Below are 12,919 nucleotides of genomic sequence, written 5' to 3'. Positions count from 1 at the left end.
CCATCTGGCACAAACGTGAATGTCACAGTAACAGTCACGAAGATCAGACTTCTTCTTCATTCTGATCTTTGACGTGAACATGAACACTGAAGCGTGTGACCTGCACCTGGGTGATTTTGCACACTGTGCTGTTGCCACGTGATTGGTGAATAAATAACTGCATGAATAAGCAGTGTGAGGTGTTCCTAATAAAGTGGACAGTAAGTGCCACCAAGATGATAATAAGTCTGGTTCCTCTCAAGGTTTCTTCCTCATATTGCTTCCTCACCATCACCAGACTCAGCAATATAAACCAATAATTAGTAAATAAATAGTCGGTGTGTGTGTGTGTGTGTGTGTGTGTGCTACAGAAAACAGTCTATAAGTATGTGTATGTTGATGTGTGCAGACAGCAGAAGAGATTAATGCTCAGCTGAACGGACTGAGGATGGAGAACATTCCTCTGGATGTTAATAAGAACCTCTTGGAGCTGAGTGACTCCCTAATCCCAGACAGACTGGACTGGACTGAAAAGGGCCTGGTCAGCCCTGTGCAGAACCAGGTGTGTGTGTGTGTGTGTGTGTGTGTGTGTGTAAGCAATTAAAACAGCTTCCTTAAACGCTGACCTGTGTGTGTGTGTGTAGGGTATGTGTGGATCGTGCTGGGCGTTCAGTGCAGTGGGAGCGTTAGAAGCTCAGATGATGAAGGAGACCCATCAGCTGGTTCCTCTAAGCGCGCAGAACCTGGTGGACTGCAGCGTGACGGAGGGGAACCATGGCTGTAGAGGAGGATTCATGACCAACGCCTTCAGTTACATCATCCACAACAAAGGAATCGACTCGGACGCCTTCTACCCTTATCAACACAAGGTGTGTGTGTGTGTGTGTGTGTGTGTGTGTGTGTGTGTTAGGGATGTGTACAGTGCTGTGAAAAAGTATTGTTGCAATTCAATGACTCAGATCGTTCAACAAATTTTAATATTACACAAATATAACCCGAGTAAATACAAAATGCAGTTATTAAATGAGTTTATTTATTTATTCAGGAAAAAAGGAGTCCAAACCTGCCTGGCCCTATGTGAAAAAGTAATTGCCCCCTAAACCTAATAACTGTTTGCGCCACCCTTGGCAGAATTAACTTTAATCAGGCGTTTGCGATAACTGTCAGCGAGTCTTTTACATCACTATAGAGGATTTTTTTTCCCGCTCTTCTTCGCGAAATTGTTTTAATTCAGCCATTTGATGCAGCAGCTACAGGAAGCCAGTGCAGGGAGCGGAGGAGTGGGGTGGTGTGGGAGAACTTGGGGAGGTTAAAAACGAGACGTGCTGCTGCATTCTGGATCAGTTGCAGAGGACGAATGGTGGACAGAGACAGGCCTGCCAGGAGTTAGTTGCAGTAGTCCAGTCTTGACATAACAAGGGACTGAACAAGCACCTGAGTCGCCTGTGAAGAAAGAAATGGGCTGATTCTTCTGATATTGTAAAGAAGAAATCGACAAGAGCGAGTAAGGTTAGCGATGTGTGGGGAGAAGGTTACCACGGTTACCCCAAGATTGCGGGCGGTGGTTGAAGGAGTGATTTGGTTGTTGTCCAGACATATCACAAGGTCTTGACCTGGGGATGAGTCACAACAGTTCTGTTTTACTGAGATTGAGCTTCAGCTGATGAGCAGCCATCCAGGATGAGATGACACGCTGAGATCCGGGTGGAAACCTGAGTGTCGGAGGGAGGAAAGGAGAGAACAGGTTTATATAGTGTGTGTGTGTGTGTGTGTGTGTGTGTGTGTCGTCTGTATAACAATGGTATGAACATCCATGCCATGATGTGACCTTACCAAGAGACCGGGTATGTGTTTGAGATCTTTAGTGTGCTTGACTTCGTCAGTCAGCTTCTGTTTAAGGGCTTTTTTGATTCACCTGGTCCTGCAGTAATCAGGCCTGTGTGTGGAAACTCAGCTTTACAAACATTCATGATTTAGCAACAAACAAAAAAAAGGAGCGGAGGTCAATTCCTTTTTTTTTTTTTACATAGGGCCAGGTAGGTTGTGACAGTTTTTTCTTTAAATAAATGAAATAATAATTTACAAACTGACCATTTTGATTCATACAAATTCACATTTCATACAAACTTAAATAATTCTTTTGACTGTGTAAAGCTGCTTTGCAGCAATGAAAAATTGCTAAAAGTGCTATACAAATAAAATTGAATTGAATTGAATTGAATTGAATAAAGTGCATTCACCCGGGTTATCTTTGTGTAATATTAAAATGTGATGATCTCAATGGTCTAATCGGCCAAATAGGCTAAATAGATTTTCAGTCTGGTGAACCTGCGTGTCGTTGTGTAGGAGGGGTTGTGTCGTTACTCTCCTGAAGGCCGAGCCGGCTTCTGCTCCAGCTTCAGGACGCTCCCTCACGCTAATGAATCTGTGCTGCTGAACGCGGTGGCTCAGATCGGACCGGTTTCTGTCGGAGTTAACGCCAAACTAGCCTCGTTCCACAGATACAGGAGCGGTGAGGCGCTCTCTCTCTCTCTCACACACACACACACATACACATACAGTACACACACATTCTGACCTCTTCATCCTGTACTGTACTCATTGCTTTAGCTCTCTTTTGTGGTGTTTTCTGGGCGTAAATGTAAATAATCTGTAGTGTGAACACACACTGGCATTTATCAACTTCTGCATATGAGTACAAATAGAGTATAAGGTTACCTACAATTAGTGTGTGTGTGTGTGTGTGTGTGTGTAGGTATTTATGCTGATCCTCTGTGTGACCCGCGGACGGTGAATCACGCTGTACTAGTGGTAGGATACGGAACTGAAAAAGGACAGGATTACTGGCTGGTCAAAAACAGGTTAAAAATACACACACACACACACACACACACACACACACACACAGTTTTGAAAACATCATTAATGTCATTAAGAGTGTTTTATTTCTTATGAATCTAATCTGATCTACTCTCTCAGTTGGGGTGCAGCTTGGGGAGAGAAGGGTTACATCCGGATGGCAAGAAACAGAAATCAGTGTGGAATCGCCAACTTTGCGGTGGTCCCAGTTGTGTGAACTCTACTGTCACTCTCTCTGTACCGCTATAATACAATTCTCTATTCACAGTAGGGGTGTTGCACTGCCCTCTGGTGGTGAAGTGGTGAAGCAGTACTCTTACAGGAGTAAAGAAGTACAGTGGAACCTTGGATTGTGAGCAACTCTGTAGGTCTGTGAGCATTTTGCAAGACAAGCAAAATTCTAAAATAAATTTGAACTTAATAAACGAGCGATGTCTTGAGATAAGAGTAGTACGCATGCATTGTACTGTTTACTATAACACTGTGACCACGTGTGTGTGTGTGTGTGTGTGTGTGTGTGTGTGTGTGTTTATGCACATGCATGTATGTTTGTGTGTGAAAGTCATCCTACACTGTAGCCCCCTCCATTCTCCTTCTCTTTGAGTTTCCATTATTTCTTATGAAGAAAATTCACTTTGATATGCAAGCACGCCTCCGGAATGAATTATGCTCACAGTCCAAGGTTTAACTGTACATACTTTATATTCATACTTGTATCTTGTGTGCCTTTTTTGTTGATCATTGATACTGAATCCCACATTCATCATTCTCTGGTTTTAACATGCTTTTAAGGTAAACATCAACTTTAAACATGTATCTTACAAAAGCATTAAAATAAACAATTATTATTAAAAACCTGTAATTTATCATTTTAATTAATGATGATTAACATGAAGGAAGATAATCTTTGTGAAGGTGTTTAGAAAACGCAAGAAAATTCAGTAAAAAACAACCATGTGCCTTAGTGAATTAATATATATATATATATGAGTATAGCAGCACTGTAGGTAAAGTTTAATGTCAGGAAAAGTCCAAACCTCGAGATCTTCACCTCTGTAGGACTGCAGGCAGAACTGTGTGTGTGTGTGTGTGTGTGTGTGTGTGTGTGTGTGTGCAGGTTCCCCTTGTTTGTCTCTGTGTATCAGATTGGTTTTGAAGGCAGAGACATGAAAGAGTTCACACACACACACACACACACACACACACACACACACAGTTCTGCCTGCAGTCCTACAGAGGTGAAGATCTCGAGGTTTGGACTTTTCCTGACATTAAACTTTACCTACAGTGCTGCTATACTATGACGCGCGTCATGTGTGTGTTATAGTGATGTTATTGGTGTCGGTACTTCCTGGAACACTTTTAGCATTTTTTCCCCAGATTCTTTTGGGTAAGATTTAAAGATTTAAATCATAATTAAAGAACATGAACTAATCCAGTGTGTTATTGTATGCTAGTTTAAAATCCTTTAGATACGTTTGTGAACAATTCGGTTTGATTCTAAAAGAGAAAATACATTTTCAAAAATTTGACAGTACTGAGAATGATTTAAGATGGTTATTAAAAGAATTAGTCTTTGTTTAGGAGATTTATAATGGCCCTCTGGCAGCTTTGGGGTTGGAACTCACCACCTTCTGGACACAATGAAGGAGTTATCACTGGGCTGGACATTAAACACTGGCTTTTAGATTTCACCCCGAGTATCAGCAGGATGCACAAAATCCAGAGTGCTAACATGCTAACAGCTGCGTCTTTACATGTAGAGTTTGATGTTCACATTTACAGGGCGGGGCAAGGGCTCTAACAGGGGCTTACGATGATGATGATGATGATGATGATTATAATCACTTACTTGCTGACCATGTTCTTCTTCTGAAGGATCCTATAAACACACACACACACACACACACACACACACACACACACATTTTAAAGTTGGAAAAACTTTCCATGATTAATTAATACTTAATTAAGTGTGTTAATTAAAATCGTTTTGACTTAAATCCTAAGCGTTTTTTTATTTACAATGAGGGAGTTCCTTGTATTCAGAGTTGGGTTGCCAGATCTTTTTTTGTAACATGTTTTATTTAAAGCCTCTGTGTTCTTTATCTTTTGGCTGTTCCCTTTCACCCACAGTGAATGGGTTGTCATTCTTTATCCTATTCATCCTCGTCGCTCCCAAAGAGAACCTCAACATCCTCATCTCTGCTCCCTCCAGCTCTGCCTCCTGTCTTTTCTTCAGCACCGCTGTCTCTAAGCCGTAGAGCATCTCTGGTCTCACCACTGTCCTGTACACCTTTTCTTTCATTCAGGTTTTTCAAAAGCCTGTAGACCTTTAAACTAAAAACATCATCAATCAATCAATCAATCAATCAATCAATCAGGCATATATAATGCTAATTAAAGATAATTTCTTTGTTGGAATGAGAAGATGAAAAGCAATGAAATAAGTCTAATAGGAGTCTCGTCTATTGTCCGTACATATTGCTGCATGAATAATCCTGTTTGCATGGATGACATTAATCCCTTTAGGCCATACTCTCATTGTGACAATGTTTATTTCCACTTCCTGGTTCTTGTGTCACATGCGTATCATCCCACCTGTTCCTTGTTTAGATTAAGATTAACCTGTCTATTTAAACCCTCAAGGTTTATTTGTGGACTGCGTAGTTTATTCTCATAAATGTTCCCATGTCTGGGTGTAAGTTTACTCTCTGTCTTGTGTTTCCTGTTTGCTTTGTCTATAAGCACTGCATGGTGCCAGTCACTCTCATGTCCATCATTTGGTTATTTTAACATTATGTTTTTCACAGTCAGGATTCAATTCAATTCAATTCAATTCAATTTTATTTATATAGCGCTTTTAACAATGGTCATTGTCTCAAAGCAGCTTCACAAAGATGAAAGAAAAAAAAAAATAATAATAAAAAATATTAATAATAATAATAATAAATTGTGTATGTGTGAGAAAAATGTGTCTAGATAATAATGAGATGAATGAATGAAATTTCTCTAGTGAGAAGCCAAGGGTGACGGCGACAGTGGCAAGGAAAAACTCCCTGAGATGGCAATAGGAAGAAACCTTGAGAGGAACCAGACTCAACAGGGAACCCATCCTCATCTGGGTGATAACAGATAGAGATGATATAACATCATGTGATAGAGATGATATAACACCATGTGTGTTATGCAGCTGAGAGTACAATATAACAGATTCTTTAAATTAACATGAAGTCCAGTTCAGCACAGGGAGTCAGTAGGTGCAGAGGGCAGATGGGGTCTGGATCACTGGGAGCACAGGAGCAGGATGTGTAGCTCCAACCATCATAAAGCAGAATCCAGCTGGAGCTGGTCCTTCTCTGGATGCCTCAGGATCCTCACAGGGTTGGCCTTTGTCTACTGAAGCTGGTACAATCTCCAGATGCCTCGGGATGGGTAGAAAAATACAGAACAGATGGAGAGAATTAGCGTAGTTGCCATTCAGGATAGATGTACTGAAGTATGAAGTTATGGGATGAGTTACGCATATGCCAGATTAAAGAGATGCGTCTTGAGTCTACTTTTAAACTGGGAAACTGTGTCTGAGCCCCGAACACTGTCTGGAAGGCTATTCCAAAGCTTTGGAGCTAAATATGAATATGCCCTGCCCCCTTTTGTAGATTTTAAAATTCTGGGAATTACCAGAAGTCCGGAGTTTTGTGATCTTAAGGAACGTGGTGGATTATAGCGTATCAGAAGACTGGTTAGGTATGTGGGAGCTAAACCATTTAAAGCCTTGTATGTAAGTAATACTATTTTGTAATTAATTCTAAACTGAACAGGTAGCCAGTGCAGGGATGATAATATAGGTGTTATATGATCATATTTTCTGGATCTAGTGAGAACCTTGGCGGCTGCATTTTGGACTAACTGAAGCTTGTTTATTGAGGATGCAGGACAACCACCTAGTAATGCATTACAATAGTCCAGTCTGGAGGTCATGAATGCATGAACTAGCTTTTCTGCATCAGATACGGATAGGATACTCCTAAGTTTGGCAATATTTCTAAGATGGAAAAAGGCTGTTTTTGTGATATTGGAAATATGATTTTCAAAGGACAAGTTACTGTCTAATATTACGCCCAGGTCTTTTACTGTTGAGCTGGTAGTAACAGTACATCCTTCTAAACGCAGGCTGAATTGTGAAAGCTGTTGTGTGCTGGTTTTTGGGCCGATGAGTAATATCTCTGTCTTATCTGAGTTTAGTAAAAGGAAGTTATTGGTCATCCAATCCTTTATGTCCTGGACACACTCGGTTAATCTAGACAATTTAGGTATTTCGTCTGGTTTTGTTGAGATATATAATTGGGTATCATCAGCATAACAATGGAAACTAATCCCATGTCTTCTAATGATGTTACCCAAGAGAAGCATGTATATTGAGAACAGTAGAGGTCCTAAAACTGACCCTTGTGGGACCCCATATTTCACTGGCATTACACCAGACAGTTCTCCATTTAGGTCTACAAAATGGTATCGATCAGACAGGTATGATCTAAACCATTTTAATGCCTGTCCCTGAATACCTATGTGATTTTGTAAGCGATCTATGAGAATGTTATGATCTATAGTGTCGAATGCAGCACTAAGATCAAGTAAGACTAGTATTGAGATGCAGCCTTGGTCTGAAGCTAAAAACAAGTCGTTCGCATTCTTAACTAGTGCAGTTTCTGTACTATGATGGGGCCTGAAACCTGACTGAAATTCTTCTAGGATGTTGTTTTCCTGCAAAAATGTGCATATTTGAGCTGATACCACTTTTTCTAATATTTTTGATATAAAGGGGAGGTTTGAAATCGTTCTATAATTTGTTATTTCATTTGCGTCCAAATTAGATTTTTTAAGAAGCGGCTTAATAACTGCCAACTTGAAAGGTTTAGGGACGTGACCTAGATATAATGAAGAATTAATAATGTTTAAAAGTGGCTCTCCAACCGTATGCATCACTTCTTTCAAAAATCTGGTTGGGATTGGGTCTAACAGGCACGTTGCTGAATTAGCTGAGGTGATAAGTTTATAAAGCTCTTCCTGTCCTACACCTGTAAAGCACTGAAAAACTAAATGTGAAACTTTAGGCTGAACTAGATCATGAGATGCTATTAGAGGTTGAACTTCCGTTATTTTCTTCCTTATGCTATCGATTTTTTCATTAAAGAAGTCCATTCAGCAATGCAAATAGTTGCATGCACAGATATTACAGCGTTACTTTCTGATTAAAGTAACTAGTTCAGTACTTTTCCATTGCAGAAGATGAAAACGCCTTTGTGATTCCTCATGTATGTTGTTTTACTCAAGACCTTTATAATTATTCTACCATCATCACCCAGTGAAGTTTGGCCCATAATCTGTTAACTACTAATACCCCCATCTCACCTACTAATACCCCATCTCACCTATTAATACCCCTATCTCACCTACTAATACCCCTATCTCACCTATTAATACCCCCATCTCACCTACTAATACCCCCATCTCACCTATTAATACCCCTATCTCACCTACTAATACCCCTATCTCACCTACTAATACCCCTATCTCACCTACTAACACCCCCATCTCACCTCTTAATACCCCCATCTCACGTACTAATACCCCCATCTCACCCATTAATACCCCATCTCACCCACTAATACCCCATCTCACCTACTAATACCCCTATCTTCAATTCAATTCAATTCAATTTTATTTGTATAGCGCTTTTAACGATATACATCATCACAAAGCAGCTTTACACAATCAAAAGAATTAAGTTTGTATGAAATGTGAATGTGTATGAATCAAAACTATATGATTGTCCCTGATGAGCAAGCCTAGGACGACAGCGACAGTGGCAAGGAAAAACTCCCTGAGATGGTAATAGGAAGAAACCTTGAGAGGAACCAGACTCAACAGGGAACCCATCCTCATCTGGGTGATAACAGATAGCAGGGATTGATCTGCATTTATACAGTGTGTAGGGTGGGAGGCAGTTCAGCTATCTCACCTACTAATACCCCATCTCACCTACTAATACCCCATTTCACCTACTAATACCCCATCTCACCTACTAATACCCCATTTCACCTACTAATACCCCATCTCACCTATTAATACCCCTATCTCACCTACTAATACCCCCATCTCACCTATTAATACCCCATCTCACCTACTAATACCCCCATCTCACCTATTAATACCCCATCTTACCTACTAATACCCCCATCTCACCTATTAATACCCCTATCTCACCTACTAATACCCCTATCTCACCTACTAATACCCCTATCTCACCTACTAACACCCCCATCTCACCTATTAATACCCCCATCTCACCTACTAATACCCCCATCTCACGTACTAATACCCCCATCTCACGTACTAATACCCCTATCTCACCTACTAATACCCCCATCTCACCTATTAATACCCCATCTCACCTACTAATACCCCTATCTCACCTATTAATACCCCATCTCACCTATTAATACCCCTATCTCACCTACTAATACCCCTATCTCACCTACTAATACCCCTTGTAGGACTCCTTTCACACACACACACTAACAGATTGGGAATGACTGCTGTCTCGCTCATGGATTACATACATTTTCTGAATAATAAAAAATAAATTTTTGAAAAAGTAACTAAATAACTGAGAACTTAAATGGCGACCTAACGCAGTATATTACTCGTTACATCAAAAAAGTAATCCAAGTACTCTAATGTGTTACTTTATAACGCCTTACACCCAACACTGCCTCCCGTGCAAAAAAGATCAAACCCATGACAGGACTTGTTGCTGTTCTTGCTGCTGTTCCGTCTCCACCCTTTACTGTCACTCTCACCGACATCACGCGTCCTGATCACGCGTCCTGATCACGCGTCCTGATTGTTCAGGTGTTTTCGTTTCTCTATGTACAGTATGTCTATACAAACCCTTTGTGTTTTATTGGCCAAAAAGGTCTAAAAACTTTCCATCAGAAGTGTACATACAGTGTATTTGTATTGCATATTTGTCACACTTAAATGATTCAGATCATCAAACACATTGTATTATTACAAAAAGATCATTTAAGTAAATACAAAATGCCGTTTCTAAATGATTTCATTAAATAAGTGAAGAAACTGTCCACACATGCCTGACGCTATGTGTAAAAGTAATTGCCCCTCCCCAACACACCAAAAAAATTATAATTAATTATGTATGAAATGTGATTAAGCACACTTTTTAGAGTTAAATTTCACTTGCTCCACCCAGACTGGTTATATCATGAAAGACAATAAAGACCTCGAAAAGCAACATGACATGATCTAAAGAAATTCAAGAACACATAAGAAACAAAGTAATTGATATGTATCAGTTATTTGAACTTTTTAGAAGGAGCGGTTTCTGTTACAGGTCCTGTGATTGTACATCTGGTGTAAAACTAAAACTGAGCTTCATAAAAATAACATCATACCAACAGTTAGACATGGTGGAGGTAGTGTGATGGTCTCGGACTGCTTTTCTCCCAATGAATTAAATCATCATTTAAAAACTACATTTTGTATTTACTAGGGTTATTTCTGTGTAATATTAAAATGTGTTTGATGATGGAGATCGTGACCTTGCCAGAGGTGACAGAAGCTTCGGCAGCACGTCGGTCGCGTTCTCCATAGCAGGTGATGATGACAGGTGATGATGATCTTAGCGAAGGCCACCATCTCCATCAGACCCAGACGAATCAAAGCCGCTTTAGTTTTATCTCCAAAACCCAGACCATCACAGAACCCTGCTCCCACTGACACAATGTTTTAATAAACACAACACACACATTACTCAGCCTCAGTGCTGTGTGTGTATGTGTGTGAGTGTGTACCAATAGTGGTCTTGCAGAATTTCTTCTCTGCAACTTCATTAGCAATGTTAGCTCCCATTAACACACTTACATCGAGCCCAAGGTTCCCTCTGATAATGTCAGAGATCAGAGATGGACCTTCAGCTGTTCCCTACAGAGAGAGAGAGAGAATCATATGTAATCTGAATAGTCTTTAATGAGTGATCAGAATCAATTATCCAAACATTCTAACTACAGCTCTGACCCTAATTAAGGTGATTCTGAACATGTTAATAAGCTTTGAACTTATTCAGCAAACTTCTGAAGGATCTCATTGTCTCTGAGCTTACTGAGTCCAGAGTTGTTTCTATCCTTACTGCGATCCTGATGGATCTGACATTAACAAGGTTCTGATTCAGATACCTCAGATTGGTTCTGCTAATAGCACTGACCGTACTGTGATATTTTTATGGTTTTAATATGTTATAATCCTAATATTTAAGATTCCACTGTCTCTGTTTAAATGATGGAGAAAAAATAGTTTTTGTGTTTGTTTGTTGGCATCTAACCGAAAAAAAAAGAAAAGAGCACCCTGTCTCAAGGAGATGCAAGATCTCTCAGTCGTACAGAGGAACCTTGGATTAGATAGATAGATACTTTATTCATCCCCATGGGAAAATTTATATTGAGCATAAGTCGTTCCAGAAGTGGGCTCGTATTCCAAAACACTCATAAACCAAATTTAATTTTCCCATAAGAAATAATGGAAACTAGGTTCAATTTTCACTGAGATTAATAGCAGAAAAACATTTAGACCCCTCCGTCTGACGAAGGTTGTGGCCAGTTATTTTCTTCTTAATGTGCCTGTTTACCTACGAGACAAACTCCTGACTCTTGTTTTATTCAGAGTCTGGGGGATACACATTTACAGCAACGGATATTTTATGATGTCGAAGAAAAAATGAAGCAAGCAAACAGGCCCAGTGCACAACATGATACAACCACACACATCCCCCAAAGCCAGCAAGTCTAAACACCAGTTCACATTTAATACATGTCTTAGCCGAGGACAGGTGTAGCATGAAAGACTCAAAGTTGTCCAAAATAACCCATAGAACCGACTGATACTGGTCACTTCTGGCCTCACACAATAAAAAAAAATAACAATAATTAAATTATAAATATGCTATCTATCTAATGACACCTAATAGTTATATATAATATATTACTCAAATAAAATGGCCTAAATGACACAAGCATCGGTAAGGTGTGTAGGACGTGAGTCACCAGTGGAACAGGCACAGTGGAAACACTAACCTCTTTCACAGATGAGCGCATTTCTGTGTATTAGTGGGGATGCTGGTGTTAGCCGTGATGCTAAGATTAGTGATGCACTCACTGTTGTGTGGGACGGCCTGAAGCCTGTGGTGGTTTGCACTTCCTGCCACACTCAACAGCGGGTATGTTCTTATGGTTCCTTTTAGTATTTCGACTCTGAGCCTTAGTCTGAAGGGTTTTGCTTTATTCTTGGCAATGTCATGCCAAGGAGTTATTTCGTACAAGACAGACGTTTGTCTTTGGAGCACCACCCGGACAACCAGCAGTTCAGAAACCATAACCTGCCGTGAGCTATGTTCCCACGCCATGGTGCGAGAGCATACTGCAGCATCAGACACCACCAGACAGTAACCTGACCCACGCTGTTACAAATCTCTGACACTGGAGACTCCTTCCATGAATGTTAATTAAACATGATCTTACAGAAAATCTCATTATATCAACAACAACACTCATTTAATCAGTTTATTATGTGCAGTACTCTGTACACATCCTGTGAGCTGTCAGAATGAGGGCATTGATATACATACACACTACTGTCGGAGCTGCTGTTAAAGAAAATGAACCAACACCTCCTGACCAACCAGCATTCGGCAGACACTGAGTGTGTGAGGCAGAGCAGCTTGGTGTCAGTGAGGAACGTTACGTGTTGTTGAGTTCTGCTGTCTCTTTGAAAGCCTACACAAGAGTTTTTACTCCCAGTCAATCAGAAACAGGGTTGGGGGAGGAGCCTCTGTGTTAACCAATCGCATACAGACAACAACACACTGCCACACCTGCAGCATAACTCACACACACTGGCGTGTGTTCCGACACATGCCTTACCATCCATTGGCACATAGTTATCACACACACACACACACACACACACACACACAATGAAAGTATTACAAGTTTCCAGATCCAAC

General features: G+C 40.4%; 1 protein-coding gene across 1 annotated transcript in view; it reads left to right on the top strand.

Moving 5' to 3' along the window:
• Positions 1-3,695, top strand: part of LOC128543074 (procathepsin L-like) — a 9,040-nt gene extending 5,345 nt beyond the window's left edge. The window contains exons 4-8 of the mRNA XM_053513392.1: positions 389-541; positions 624-848; positions 2,326-2,491; positions 2,735-2,840; positions 2,959-3,695. Coding sequence (XP_053369367.1) covers positions 389-541; positions 624-848; positions 2,326-2,491; positions 2,735-2,840; positions 2,959-3,055 — 747 coding nt within the window. The 3' untranslated portion in view covers positions 3,056-3,695. The remainder of the gene's footprint in view (positions 1-388; positions 542-623; positions 849-2,325; positions 2,492-2,734; positions 2,841-2,958) is intronic.
• Positions 3,696-12,919: the final 9,224 nt, after the last annotated feature.

The sequence above is a fragment of the Clarias gariepinus genome, chromosome 2 (assembly GCF_024256425.1).
Source record: "Clarias gariepinus isolate MV-2021 ecotype Netherlands chromosome 2, CGAR_prim_01v2, whole genome shotgun sequence".
Lineage (NCBI taxonomy): Eukaryota > Metazoa > Chordata > Actinopteri > Siluriformes > Clariidae > Clarias > Clarias gariepinus.
Note: the sequence above shows the minus strand (reverse complement) of the source record. Positions and strands in the feature narration are given on the sequence as shown.